Raw genomic sequence first — 15,533 nt, forward strand, 5'->3', positions numbered from 1 at the left:
TATGTACCTCTAATTTCCTCACCTACTTCTAAAGAGAGAGTGATTTCATTGTACTTCTTTTAATTACCAAACAAAAAACGTACTATTTGTTCCTAACAAACAATTTCAAAACTGGAAACTTCAACACAGTATCCTACATTTCTTCCACAATCACAAAAAGAAGGGCTTACATCATTTTTTCCACAATCACATAATAAAATCTTTCACAAATGATAATCAATGTGGTGGTCGATCGAATAAGAGAAAATGTTCAAGATGTTATGTGATCTATAGATAATGTAAATTTATATTAAAGGATAGTAAATTTTATCTTATAAATCAATTTTCTAAAATTGAATTATACTTAAAATTTATTTATCAAGATATTATTAGAATCATTTGAAACTTATTTTAACAAGAGTTGTTTTTTTGGATCTATTATCTTTCAGTAAATATAATAAGTCTCACATAGTTTAATAGTCGAGGTCAAACGAAGTTTAAATACTCTTATATCCCTCTATCATTTGAGATGCCTTTTAAGAATAAAACCGTGACAGATGGACAATACCTTGGAAGCACGATCGTTGTTCCTAATGATACTTGCCGAACAAACTTGAGTCGAAATCAGAATATATTATACACTTGTTATCGGTCTATCGGATTATCTATCAATTGATATTTAATTTTATATTCAAGATATATATTTCTCAATATAAGAAAGTTTGTAAATTCCAGGTCAATTATAGATAATGCATTGAATTATAATTAACAAAAAAATATTTTATATAAAATGTTTATAAGAATCTTTGCCAAAAATCAGCCTAACCCAAAACATGATTGAAATCAAAATCAATCTAGCAAAGTATGTGGAGCAAATCAGACATTGAATGCTACAAATCATGAGTATCCAATTAAACAACACTTTTTCCTCTCCTAGAATGTAAAGTTGAGATTATTCCTACATGATTCATTGTTTGTTGACAATTAATGCAATGCATGTTGTAAACTTGAAGTAATTATCCTCACATGGCTTCAAAGGAATTTTTAATCATTTCCAGCATATATTTTTCTTCTAGTTAGTTACCAAAAGTTTTGCCTTTACCAACAACTTTCGTTGATTTTGATCAACATTAGTTTGTTTGATGTGTGTTACAGCAATTTGGACCACCAAATTGCCCTGTAAAAGATCATTGCTCTCAACTTTCTCATGTTCATCTTTATTGCCGAGAGACAGAGACAACCCTAGCTTGCACTGCCATAGTTGTTGGGTGTAGGGTAACTGCTAAAGATTGGTTCCATTTCAGTATAACTTGTCAATATTTGGTTTTCTGCAATGAAAACAAAAAAGCTTAACTGTTTTGCAGGTGCAAAATGTAGCTGAAATTGGGTGTCAAATATTCATTCAGTGAACAGTCTCGTGAATGTTATAACTGCACATTAATTGAACCCATTCATTTCTTATCATCTTCTTCATATATCTAGAAACTCTTGTTTTTCTACTTTATACAGGCCCTAGCCGGCACACTGATCTTACATGTTTTTTTTTTTCATGGATATGGTGCTAATAGTTTAAGGTTTCACTTGACACTGATACATATTAATCACTGATTAATATTTTATTGGTGTTTGATCTGGACTCTCCAACTCTGAATGGGTCAATTTTTGTTTCTTGTGTTTTCATATATTTGTTTTCTTTTTGTTTGCTACATATAGTAGATGCGAATGTGTATGGTTCTGTCATTTATTGTCATTGTAATGCAGATTTGGATACAGCTTGACATTATTAAGAAAAAGTTAGATTTTCTAACAAGTAGGTGTGTGTTTGTCAGAAACATTTAAAATTGTAACTTTAAAGCATAGCACACAGAAGCTAGATCCACTGAATTAGTAGTAACTAGCCATATTTCTAAATAGAAGAACTGAGTTAGTTTTAATGTATATATTCATCATTTACTAACTCTTGATTCTTACTGAATAGTTTTGATCAATGCACCCTTTCATTAGTTAAATGGAATATTAAATGAAAATTGATCTAATGATCATAAATATAATTTTATTTTATCTAAATGACAAAAGTATTATGAATATAACTCTAATTAATAATTTATTTGATGTATACCTATAAATATTTAAAAGTAATTAAATAATAAAATAATTATATTTTAATATTGTTAAAAATTAAAACAAAATTAAATGTAAAAAATAAATATAATTTGAATGAGTGACAAAAATGTTATCAAGAAAGAGAAAAAATTTTCACATGAAAGTCTAATATTTTCATCATAGACCAAAATTATAAATTTCAAAGAGATATTTTTTTCAAAAATTAAACAATGTCCTTTTGAAACGTTTCAAACTTTTACTGATAAAATTCTACAAGTGTTAGAGAGTTAATTTTTCACTCTTTCAAATTAATTTTCTTCTTTTATGTTTAATTATATTTTAAGTTTTAACTATATTAAAATATAATTAATTTATAATTTAATTAATTTTTATTTTTTATAAATGTATATCAAATAAATTATTAATTAAAATTATATTTATTTATTATTTTTTTTATATAAATAAAATAAAATAATATTTATAATTTATGATGGTTAAGTCGATATTCATTTAATATTTTATTTAACTAAGTACATTTTATAAAATCCAAGATAGCCTATAACATTGGTTAGCAAAATCCTAATCTCTATAATAGTGTATGTTAAAAAAACTCATTTTTAATACACATATTAAATTAATTAGGGTTATCGAAAGAGATTATTATATCCGTATAAACCTTTGTCAAATATTATAATATAAAAAATGATATCATTAATTTAATTGTTTGACTATAATTCCATATTATCCATGCCGAAGATTATTAAAATTAAACAAAAATATGAATGTGTACAAATAATTTAATATATTTTTAAAAAATGTACAGTTAATGAATGTGTCAAACTTGATTTATATTATAAATGATTTTTTTTAGAATAATATTAAATTTATGAAAAATAAACTTTTTAATTTAATAATAAGTTTAAAAGAAATATATTTATGTTGAATAACATTCTGTGAAAGCTATGTTGATGGGTTCTGATCTTTCTCCCACACATATAGACATATTATGTGCGTGTAAAAAGTTACCTTTTTTAAGTGTGACTGGATTATATATATATATATATATATATATATATATATATATATATATATATATATATATATATATATATATATATATAAAAAGTGACACAATTTGTTATAATTATTTTATTTTAATTACTCAAATTTAACACTTATTAAATTAAATAATTTATTATTTGATAAAATACATTACGGTACAAACTTTTATCGAGAATAATTAAATAACGTATCAACTTTTATTTTTATAATTTTTTAAATCATGATATTTTAATACAGTATAAATGTAAACTCATAAATTCCTTAAAAATCTTACATGAGTAAAAAGTAAAATTAATTTAAAATATATAAATGGAAAAAGATAAAATCTAACATAGTTTCATTTTATTAAGTTTGAGCTTAACTTAAATTTCATATTTCACTGTGTCTCAAAACTTAATATAGAAAATAAGTTATTCATAAACAATCTTAATCAATATTTGAATTTATTGTGATTTTATTATTGGATTGTTCTTAATTTTCATGTTCGATATTTTTGTAAGAAAGTTGATGAAGATTTTTTAATACAATATAAATGTAAACTCATAAATTATTTAGAAATCTTACATGAATAAAAAGTAAAATTAATTTAAAATATATAAATGAAAAAAGATAAAATCTAACATAGTTTCATTTTATTAAGTTTGAGCTTAACTTAAATTTTATATTTCACTATGTCTCGAAACTTAATATAGAAAAAGTTGTTCATAAACAATCTTAATCGATATTTGAATTTATTGTGATTTTATTATTAGATTGTTCTTAATTTCCATGTTCGATATTTTTATAAGAAGGTTGATGAAGATTTTATGTCAACTAAAAATAAAATAAGAAAGTTGATGAAGATTTTATGTCGACTAGAAATAAAATAAAAAAGTTGATGAAGATTTTATGTCGACTAGAAATAAAATTAATTTATAATATATAAATGAATGCAAAAATTCACCTTATTAATTAATATAGTAAGATTTAATCAAATTTAATTTTCGTTATCTTAATAATGTGTATATATTGGAAATACACAACATAAATATAATTTTGTATATGATATCAAGTAATCTCAACTTCTTTTTATGTATATAACATATACATTAAAGTTCCTTAAAGATTCATATCAAACATATTTCAAGAGAAATTAACTCAACATAAATAGTTTGATAAATTTAATCTTAAACTTCATATGTTAAAATAATTCATCGTATCTAAAATAAAACTTGATCCAAATATCCTATTTATGTTTCCATACCATTTATCATAATATACGTAATTTAAATTATCAATAAATCTTGTAGTTTTTTTCCTCTCTCTAACACACATCCTGTGTCACTGTAGGAATAACTTAGGAGGAGAAAATTTATTTGATATTTTTTTTCCTTCTTGAACATTTGAGAAATCAACTCCCATTATAACGAGAATCTACACTAATTTTCATTATTCAAGCATTATAACATCATTTGAACAATGTGATTATTGAGTGTACCCGGAAAAAAATAAAAAATAAATAGTTTTTATAAACTTTATAAACTTTTTATATTCCTTCTTCATTTCACTTTAAACCTTCTTTTTCAATTTTACAGGTCCTGCAGAGAAGATATGCTTATGCTAACAAGATACAAATATGATAAGTATGCATAAAGTTTTAAAAAGTAATTAATTGTACCTTTAAGATAATATAGAAGTTAGACAGGAAGGTGAATTTTGAACGAAAAATAATGTGTAATTGATATTGATTTCAAGAAAAATCACTTATAACCGTTCCAGACAAAATTGACAATAAATCAGTTATATAATTTTTTACTTATACTTCATAATAAATGCATAAACACAAATCAGTTAAATATTAAATAAAAAGTAAAGTATAACTGAAAACAAATAATTAATATTATCTTGAATATTAAAAGTAACAAATAAATAGAATTTTTTTTTTCTAAACAAAACCAAAAATTTAAAAATAACTTTGGAATTCAGTATCAATAGTTTGTCCACAAAACATACCCCAGAAGCATTCGTATGTACCAAAAACTTATCTCACAAACATTGAATTAATGTGCAATGTCCTGAAAGCTCCAAACATAACAATGAACAAACAGTACTCATAAATAACGAGACTCAAGAACAAAAAAGAATTGTAGAGTTGATAAATATGATTCCAAACATAAGAACTCTGATGACAGAGTAAAACATTTCATATTTGAGATACAAAACATAACTCTCAAGCAGCAACGTTTTGGCTAACTATAAGATTACTTTTAAATATTATTTTTTTAATATCAAACTTTAAAATTGAACAAAGCTTATGATTTTATTTCTAGTTATATATATGTTATCAAATATGAATAACTAAAAAACGAGATATATAATCATATAAAAGAATCCCTTGTAGCTTTTTACAGATTGTATAAGATTCTTTGATTTTTTTTAACACCATTCTTACTTACTGAGATTAAAAAGACAGAGATTTGGTATCCACCGACTAAATAAAACTAAAAAAACTGTTTCCAATGAACAGTTCTCTACTATGCTTTATCCTCAAATCAGTGTTTTAGCTTCTGAATATCTAATGCAGCAAGTCAATTGTTTGGTGAAATAACTGATTTTAATTTTCTATTTTGTATGATAAATTTTACCCAAAGTTGGAATTTTGAATAACTTTATTAAATCAAATATAAGATTGGACCCACAGAGGTTTGTGCTGGAAAGTGGAAAGTGAAGTGTGAGAGAGAAAGAGAAAGCACGAATTTTTGGGTGGCCTCTTCCCGCCGGAGACAGACAGGGACAAAATTTGCACAAAGACTGTGGGTCCCACTTTGCCTTGTTCAAATTGTCTATTCATTATTTCACATATTGTATTCTCATACGGCACACAAATTTAAATATATATATTCTTCAAAACATAAAACTAAAATATGCAGTGTATAGCTTCACAGGGTAAACAAAAGGTTATTTTTCAGAACATTGATTATTAGTTAGACCAATTTCATGGAAGTTATTGTGTGTTAGCATTAACAACAACAATAAATATTGAAATTATTACATCTCTGCAATTATATGGCAGGGGCAGTTTTTTGTTTTTATTCTGTCCATGTGTTTTTGCAATGGCATACTTTGTCAAAGGAAATATTTTATAAGGAATTTCATTTAAATAAACATTTGGCATTTGTTTATGGAAGCAGAAGAGTTATGGTAAATGTTAAATGATACGAATGTGGCCATGTGAGGTGTGTGTATATCATTCATATTTGTCGTCTAATCGGTTCTGTGTGTTTTGTTTATGTGAAGGTTGTTTTATGAGTGAAGAAGAAGAAAGTAGAAAGGTGTTTGAGTTCCCAAAAAGCCTTGGTGTTTAATAACGCTCCCGTGACTTTCTCTCACTTCCATTTGTCCATTGGTTCAAGCTTCCCTCTCAAATCAAGAACACCCCTTTCTCTCATTTGTAACCAGAATCCACTCTCTTTGACTTCAACCCAGATCTCTGCGTCTCTCTCTCTTACCCAACACATCTCATTTAGTCTCATTGCTGTTGCAAAGGTTAGATTTTTTCCCATGTCTTTTGTTTTCAATCCTTGTTCCTTTATTGTTTGAGCTGGTGAATATATATAGCGAGGTACTTGGAAATGCGCAAGCTTCTGACTTTTTCTCATCTTGTACTTGCTGGTTCAATCTTGAAGCATTTCGGTTTCTGGGATTGACTTGTTTTTGCTGTTTGTTATTTTCTCTCCGTTTTTGAAGAAATTCAGGACTGTTCATTCCTTTTAATGGTTTGGTCTGTTTGTGTTTGTTGATTAATGTGGTTTTAGGCTGCAATTCGTAGGCTTTTTATTGTCCCCGGGAGGTTTTTGGCTCGTTAGTTGTCACACATTAACATCTTTTATCTGATTTTATTTCAGGATAAATAAAGCTCAAGTGGTGTATCCGTGTATGTGGTGGAATTTCTACTTATGTTTCAGTTTCTATCGCGCAGCAGAGGGACATAAAGAGGAACATACTTTGTTGTTTTTGATTAGTTTAGCTTTGGTTGTTGGCAAGCAAAATGACCATTGACGTGCCACCGTCCAGTGCCCATAGTGTTAGAACAAACAGATCTTCCTTTGGTTCTAGCAATGGCAGTGAGGCTACTCCATTACACAACTATGCATCTGTTAGCAATGGTGATGGCTATGACAGTGATGGCTCTAATTTCGCACCACCGTGAGTATCATCTTTTCATTTGGGTATATATTGGAGATTGCACAAATAAGTAACTTCGTATTCTATTTGCATATTGCAGTACACCAACAACCCTATCAAGTGCTATTCCAGCAGAACTCGCTGGAGCTGTACCCTTGATTGATAAGTTCCAGGTTGGAATATTTTCGTGAATAATTTTGCTTCTCTAGTAATTTGTGTCTCAATGAGTTTCGTCTAAGTTCCTGCATTAAGGATAGTTTTTACTTTATTGCTTCAATTAACTGCATTGTCGTTTATCATCACCAAGTTTTCCATAATGTTGTTGTTTGTTATAGGTGGAAGGATTCTTGAAACTGATGCATAAACAAATTCAGTCTGCTGGAAAACGTGGATTTTTTTCAAAAAGATCCGTGGGACCCCAAGTTCGAGAGAAATTTACATTTGAGGACATGCTTTGTTTCCAAAAAGTAATCAAATACCAACATTTCTATAGTGTATGGTTGATTATAGTTTTTGGCACATGAGAAGATAACTTGCTAATTCATGCAGGATCCAATACCTACGTCTTTGCTTAAGCTGAACAGTGACTTGGCAAGCCGAGCAACAAAGTTATTTTTAATAATTTTGAAATATATCGGAGCTGATTCATCTGACCGTGTAACTCCATTAAACTTTGATGAACGAGTTGAGCTTGTTGGTAAATTATACAAGCAGTGTTTGAAGCGTTCAGAACTCCGAGATGAACTTTTTCTCCAGATATCAAAACAAACGAGAAACAACCCTGAGAGGTATGTAAATTTTATTTGTATTGTGTGTTGTTTGGTGCTTCATGTGTGATGCTAGTAACTAATACCTTTTTGGTCTGAAAAAACAGGGAATGCTTGATTAAAGCATGGGAGCTAATGTATTTATGTGCTTTGTCCATGCCTCCCAGTAAAGACATTGGAGCATATTTGTCAGAATATGTTCATAACGTAGCACATGGTGTGCTTGCTGATCCTCAGATTCGAGCCCTTGCTTTAAATACGTTAAATGCTTTGAAGCACTCTGTCAAGGCAGGTCCTAGACATATAATACCTGGACCCGTCGAGATTGAAGCCATGTTGACTGGGAAAAAGCTTACAACTATAGTGTTCTTCCTGGATGAAACATTTGAAGAAATTACATATGACTTGTCAACAACAGTTGCTGATGCCGTTGAGGTTCTTTGAAACCTTTGAATGCTTATGTGATATATCTACTGTAGGATTTATGTGATATTTAAGAAGTTTATCCAAACTTAGTAATAGTCTCTTTCTGTCTGAATTGATTCTCGATTGCTTCAATTGTGTTTACTTCATCAAGTTTAAATCCTTGTATCCATTAACTTATATTTGTTTCAGGAACTTGCCGGGATCATTAAATTGTCAACATACTCGAGCTTTAGCTTGTTTGAATGTCGTAAAGTTGTTACCGGTTCCAAGTCGCCGGATTCTGGGAATGGCATGTTTTCTTCCACTATGTGCTTGTTAATATCATTATTCTTACCGAGATCAGTAGTCTAAAACTTCTCTTTTGTTGTTACTCAGAGGAGTACATTGGATTAGATGATAATAAATATATCGGGGATCTGCTGGCGGAATTTAAGGCAGTTAAAGAACGAAGTAAGGGAGAAATTCTGCACTGTAAGCTAATATTCAAGAAAAAGTTATTTCGTGACTCAGATGAAGCTGTCACAGATCCAATGTTTTTGCAGTTGTCCTATGTACAAGTATGGCTTTTTTGTCTCACTTGTATGAATGAATTAGATTATATGTAATTATTATTGAATAGAATTGCAATTACCTTCAAGATATTGATTGTTCTGCATGGATGTGTCGTTACAGTTGCAGCATGATTATATTTTGGGTAACTATCCTATTGGAAAGGATGACGCTTCCCAGCTTTCTGCACTGCAAATCTTGGCTGAGATAGGATTTGTTAGAAGACCAGAATCATGCACGTTAGTGATTTTCAATGTTCATCTTGTCATAAACTTTTTTTCAAAAATGTTTAGCTTTTCTTGCTTAATGATAATGTTATGGTCAGGGACTTCTTTTATTTTCTTATGATTTTATCAACTCTCAGATTTTTTTTTTTGTATTGATCAGTGACTGGAATTCATTCCTGGAGCGATTTCTACCTAGACAAATTGCAATGACTCGAGCAAAACGGGAATGGGAGTTGGACATTCTTTCTTGCTATCATTCACTGGTATGAGTCTGAGATACTTCCCAAGAGCCCAAACCCTTCTGTTTGTTTTTCTTTAACCTTTGATCAGTGTTGAGTATGATTATTTTGTTGCTTTTGTAGCTTGTGTCGTTCATTTTATTTCAAAACCATTCTCTGAGCATCTAACACAGTCCTTTTCCACTTATCATGGAAATCAGTATTTGCTTGAGCGAAAACTGTATTACGTTTGAAAAAGTATGAATTTCTTCTTTGTCTGATTTAAGATGTTGCTCCATTTACAGGCGCATGTGACTAAAGATGATGCAAGACAACAATTTCTCCATATATTGAGAACAATTCCTTATGGATTTTCTGTTTTCTTCAATGTTCGCAAAATTGATGATCCAATTGGACTCTTGCCTGGAAGAATTATTTTGGGAATCAATAAAAGAGGGGTATGACAAACAAAATGATTAAATTATAATCTTACAAGGCTTAAAACTTCTTTTTCAAAACAAGTTTTAGTTTAATGGAATGTTTTTTGGTATGAAATATTACTAGGTCCATTTTTTCCGTCCTGTTCCCAAGGAGTATATGCACTCTGCCGAGTTGAGAGATATAATGCAATTTGGAAGCAGCAATACTGCAGTATTTTTTAAAATGCGAGTTGCAGGTGTTCTTCACATATTTCAGTTTGAGACAAAGCAGGTATTGGCATGTTCTTTGTTTTGTGGTGGACTTGGTTCATTCTTTTCCTCACTAAATCAATGTCATTATATCATTCTTTTGAAGGGAGAAGAAATCTGTGTAGCCCTTCAGACACACATAAATGATGTTATGCTGCGACGTTATTCCAAAGCTCGATCTACCGTGGGTGGTTCTCTGAATGAGGATACTTCTACTAACTTTAAGCCTTCTAATTTGGAATTATATGAGAAGCGTGTTCAAGATTTATCAAAACTTGTTGAAGAGTCTCAAACAAATGCTGATCAAGTAAGTCTAAGCTTGTAATACATGTTATTGGCTCAATTCAGATAAACTCTTCTATTCGTTCTTAGAGAAGAATAATGAAATAAAATGAATTGAACTTCTCCTATACGTTAAAATCAAGTTATGCACTTCAACTTTTTGATAAGTTAAATGTGCCTTCCAAAAAAAAAACGTGAGATACAAGTTGGTTCTAACTTTGAGAGAAAGTTGATTCATTTTTTTATATTCTTGTGAGTAGTTGTTGATAACTTTATCCAGACTAGCTCATAGTTCGTTGTGTAGGACATAAAGTAGACTCCAAACTGAACCATTAAAACTAAAAGTCATTTCTTTTGAGTTATTACATTGTAAAAGAAATCCATAGGGTTTATTGCATTGTAAAACAACTCATCCTAATTTGGCTTTAGACTTTAGAGTTAGGACTTGTTTGGACGAGCTTCCCAATGACCCTTTAGGAGAGGAAATAAGAAGACAAAATGATATTAATTTCCCAATAAGCTAAAATTTGCTTATGCACAAGTTAAGAATAAAGATTTAGAGAAATTTTAGCTTATGGAGAAGCTAATTTTCAGTTTTTCCTCTTATATTTTTCTCCTAGAAGGACTTCATGAAAAATTCATCCAAATAGGTCCGTAGTACAAGGCTCGAATTGAGTTTTACTTTTTATAGATAAAGAGACCAGTTTCTTGCACGAAATTTATGTATACAAATGATATATTGGAGGCACCAATCTTTTTATTTGGGTTAACTGTGTTTGTTTCTGCTTAAACTAAGGGAAATCATAGTCTGTTTTATCCCAAAAGGACTAACGGAAAGTTGTCAAGGAAAGTGAATGTTTCTTCAAAATAAGCTGAACTAAACAAACATTCTTTGAGTTGTTGTAATATTTTTAAATCCTGTTGAACAGTTGCTAGAGAAATTACGTCAGAAGCATAAACAAGAAGAGGAAATGCTACAAGAATTAGATGGCTTAAAAAAGTCTTTAAAAGCTGATAAGCAGAGTCTTGCAGAAGTTACTGATGACCGTGACAAACTTAGGTCTTTATGCTTAGAAAAAGATAAGGAACTTCAGGTAAAGGTCTTAAATTTTCCCGGAAGCAGTCTTATTTTAATTTATACATTACAGACCTTTTTAAATGATTATGCAATCTACTAGGCTAAAATTCTCGAGAAAAGAAACATGGAAGCACAGATGGCCAAGCTGAGTAATCAGGTTACTGAAAACGCCACAAAAAATGACCTGCTTCAAGCAGATAACCAAGTAAGATGCTTTATGAAACTGTCAGGTTATTCATTTGTTATTTCCTTCCCGGACAGTGTAGGCAATAGACATTGTCACTTTAATGTATAATTTTTGGACTTCGGTTGGTGCCTAAGGTGTCACAAAAACTTGAAGACGACCTAAAATTATGTAAAGGTGAGCTACTTGAAGCTGAAGAGACCATCAAAAGCTTGAGAAGTGAAAAGTTGATTTTGGAACGGAAGCTATTTGAGTTTGAGAAGAAGAGTGAAGAAGAGGTAACATAGAATATTGGAACTCTCTATTTTATTTAAAATCCATATTTTTTAATCTAAGATGATGTTCAATCAATGCCTTGGTGGTGTCTGTAATGCAGATTAGTTCTCTACAATGTAAACTTGAGCAAGAACGCAAGAATTTGAACTCTCATGCACATGACCTTGAACGAAAACTGGATATGCTTAGACAAGAATTGACTGTGGCCAAGTCTACACTTTCAGTCAAGGACTCTGAATTGGCTGCTTTGAAGAACAATTTAGATGAACTAGAAGAATTGAGAGAAATGAAAGAGGTTTTCTGCTCTTATTTTATTTTCATTTTTGTTAGCATACTATTGGCATTCATTTTAGGTGTATAAATTTAGTTTTTTTTTATTTTATTGATGAATTGCTATTTTGCTACATGTAGGACATTGATAGAAAGAATGAACAGACAGCAGCCATTCTGAAGATGCAAGCGGCTCAACTAGGTGAAATGGAATTGCTGTATAAGGAAGAGCAGGTTCTAAGAAAGAGATATTTTAATACCATAGAAGGTAGTGTACAGAAAGTATCTATACAAGAATTATTATGTCTATGTGGATGTGTAGATTTACATATATAACTGACATAATAACTGCATTTGAATTTGATTCTTTATTTCAGATATGAAAGGCAAAATAAGAGTTTATTGTCGGTTAAGACCTCTTAGTGAAAAAGAGATTGCAAACAAAGAAAGAGATTCTCTTACTACTGTTGATGAGTTTACAGTTGAGCACCCATGGAAAGATGACAAAGCAAAACAACACATATACGATCGTGTATTTGATGGTTATTCCACTCAAGAAGATGTATTTGAGGATACTAGGGCAAGTGTCAGATAGCAAATTAAAGACCATAGTTGCTTTTTGCTTTAGATAATAGATACATTGAAATAGATTTAACAATTTGATAACTCCTTACTTATGTTTTACTTTGGACATTTTCAATGCAGTACCTAGTGCAATCTGCTGTAGATGGTTATAATGTTTGCATATTTGCTTATGGTCAAACTGGTTCTGGAAAGACTTTTACAATCTATGGAGCTGAAAACAATCCTGGACTCACCCCTCGTGCCACTGCAGAACTTTTTAGGATTTTAAGAAGAGATAGTAACAAGTATTCTTTTTCCTTGAAGGTAACAATGGTGAAATGAAATGTCAATTAATGAATATTTATCTCTGTTCTATAAATGTGGTGTCATCAAATCCACTGAATGTAAATATAATTACTGTGCATAGGTAAGTGATTAAATTATGTTTTTCTTTGTCTTTCAGTGGGTTTAATGTTGAGCAACTTAACCACAACACAACAGATCATGAGTTTTGCAAAAGTCTGTGTTTGTTGTCTGATGTTGACATGTTTTGTATCTTTGATGCAGGCATATATGTTGGAGTTATATCAAGATACACTTGTAGATCTTCTGTTACCCAAGAATTCAAAGCGTTTAAAATTGGATATTAAGAAGGATTCAAAGGTGATTTCTCCCATGTTGTGAATGTACATTTCAATGTCTATATATTTTTCTCTTCATTATAAACAACTGATATTCATGTTCTAGATATTTTAAGGGCTGGCTTAGGAAGGTGTAGGATTACACAGTTTATTATATTCATGGATTGCATTCCCTAATTGTAATTGTTTTATTTTACTCTGATCTTAGGGAATGGTAGCAGTTGAAAACGTAACAATTGTGTCCATTTCTAATGTGGAGGAATTAAACAGCATAATACAGAGGGGATCTGAGCAGCGGCATACATCAGGGACACGAATGAATGATGAAAGCTCAAGATCTCATCTCATACTATCAATTGTCATTGAAAGTACCAACCTTCAAAGCCAATCAACTGCAAGGGGAAAGGTATCATTATTCATTACCTTGAATAAAAGTATAAACACATCAATCATGGAGCAGTTTGAAACATTAGTATTTGATGAACTTGAGTCATTATAGATGTTAATTTTGTTATTTGGATTTATCATACAGTTAAGTTTTGTGGATCTTGCCGGGTCAGAGAGAATAAAAAAGTCAGGTTCAGCAGGTAATCAACTTAAAGAAGCTCAAAGTATCAACAAATCATTATCAGCACTAGGAGATGTTATCAGTGCTTTGTCTTCTGGTGGTCAACACATACCTTACAGAAATCATAAGTTAACGATGTTGATGAGTGACTCACTTGGGGGTAATGCCAAAACTCTCATGTTTGTGAATGTATCTCCAACAGAATCAAGCTTGGATGAGACACATAACTCTCTCATGTATGTGTATTTTTTAATCTGTTTTCATTGAAAACTTCAGTAGTTTTGGGGCAATAATATGCAGAATATAAAAAAAGAACATGATTAAGCCAAAGTTTTACATGGCTAATAATTATCTTGTGTGCTAATTTAGGTATGCATCACGAGTGAGATCAATTGTGAATGATCCAAGCAAAAATGTTTCTTCAAAAGAAATAGCTCGACTGAAGAAACTGGTTGCATATTGGAAGGAGCAAGCAGGTAGAAGAGGAGAGGATGAAGAGTTGGAAGAAATTCAAGAAGAAAGACCAACTAAAGAGAAGAGTGATGGGAGGCATTCTATGTAGTAATTCTAGGAAAATAGGAACACAAATAGCCTCTAGATAGGGTTGGCCATTTTCTGCATTTCAGATTTTGGAATGTTGTGATCACTTCCCAATTAACAAGATTGCACAGGCTTCATAGGTTGTAATTTATGTCAGATGCAAGATGTATAGTTGAATCATGTACATATATATGTTTAATATTTTAACTTGTTCACATATAGATATATACTTTCTGCAACAGGTTAAATCTTATCAAGAAGATTCAGTTTTCAATGTCTGTCTGACATAATTTAGTTTGATTCTGATTTGTTATTGAAGACATTTATTGGTCTGTTGTCTAATTTTGTAGCGAAGGAGGATGTCAGTAAATATTTCAAAATTATAGATCCTTAGCTGATGCAAAAGAAACAAGGTTTACTGTTTGGTCATTTTTTTTCAGGCTTATCATGGAAGTTGTGCAATGCTTTTTCACAAGCTCTTACAACAAAAGAAGTTCGTTTGAAAACAAAAGTTTTAATAAAATTATGCCAACTATTCATATGTTTATATGTTTATTTATTATTACGTTATTATTAAACTAATTTTATTTATAATTATTACCTTTTCTTTGTTTTCTTTGTGCATTCAATATGTTTATATTTATTTACTTAAGCTAATTAAATTATTTATTTTGCATTTATGTAAAATATGACATTAATTATATTGGTTATGTTTGGGTAGTATGAATGAAATTGAATTTTAAAAATTTATATTTATGCTTATGTTTTTCTTTGTTAATTTATGTCTTCATGTTTTGTTATTTATTTATTGTGTATTTAATCAAATAATTAATTTGTATTTATGTTTCATGTTGTTATAGTTATAGTTTCAATACGTTGTTATCTCTAGTCTTTAAGAATAACCTGATTTTTTTAAAGATTAATTTCTACAACTATTTTTTCGGAC

General features: G+C 30.0%; 1 protein-coding gene across 2 annotated transcripts; it reads left to right on the top strand.

Moving 5' to 3' along the window:
• The first annotated feature begins 6,390 nt into the window (after positions 1 to 6,390).
• LOC114173778 (kinesin-like protein KIN-14I) lies at positions 6,391 to 14,861 on the top strand. Of its 2 annotated transcripts, XM_028058371.2 has the most exons (24): positions 6,393 to 6,669; positions 7,029 to 7,329; positions 7,409 to 7,481; positions 7,644 to 7,775; positions 7,858 to 8,096; positions 8,183 to 8,510; positions 8,691 to 8,790; positions 8,877 to 9,058; positions 9,174 to 9,289; positions 9,438 to 9,540; positions 9,801 to 9,953; positions 10,060 to 10,206; positions 10,291 to 10,491; positions 11,396 to 11,560; positions 11,645 to 11,749; positions 11,866 to 12,006; positions 12,105 to 12,299; positions 12,416 to 12,542; positions 12,652 to 12,854; positions 12,980 to 13,162; positions 13,406 to 13,501; positions 13,688 to 13,885; positions 14,012 to 14,283; positions 14,417 to 14,861. In XM_028058371.2, exons 2-24 carry the CDS (start codon positions 7,172 to 7,174, stop codon positions 14,607 to 14,609), a joined length of 3,810 nt encoding a protein of 1,269 aa, XP_027914172.2. In that variant the 5' UTR covers positions 6,393 to 6,669; positions 7,029 to 7,171; the 3' UTR covers positions 14,610 to 14,861. The 2 variants fall into 2 exon arrangements, with proteins under 2 accessions (XP_027914171.2, XP_027914172.2); XM_028058370.2 differs by having other exon boundaries at positions 6,391 to 6,669; positions 10,060 to 10,491.
• The last annotated feature ends 672 nt before the right edge of the window (positions 14,862 to 15,533 follow it).

This window comes from Vigna unguiculata, chromosome 2 (assembly GCF_037176805.1).
Source record: "Vigna unguiculata cultivar grain cowpea cultivar isolate G323 ecotype 2 chromosome 2, ASM3717680v1, whole genome shotgun sequence".
Taxonomy (NCBI): domain Eukaryota; kingdom Viridiplantae; phylum Streptophyta; class Magnoliopsida; order Fabales; family Fabaceae; genus Vigna; species Vigna unguiculata.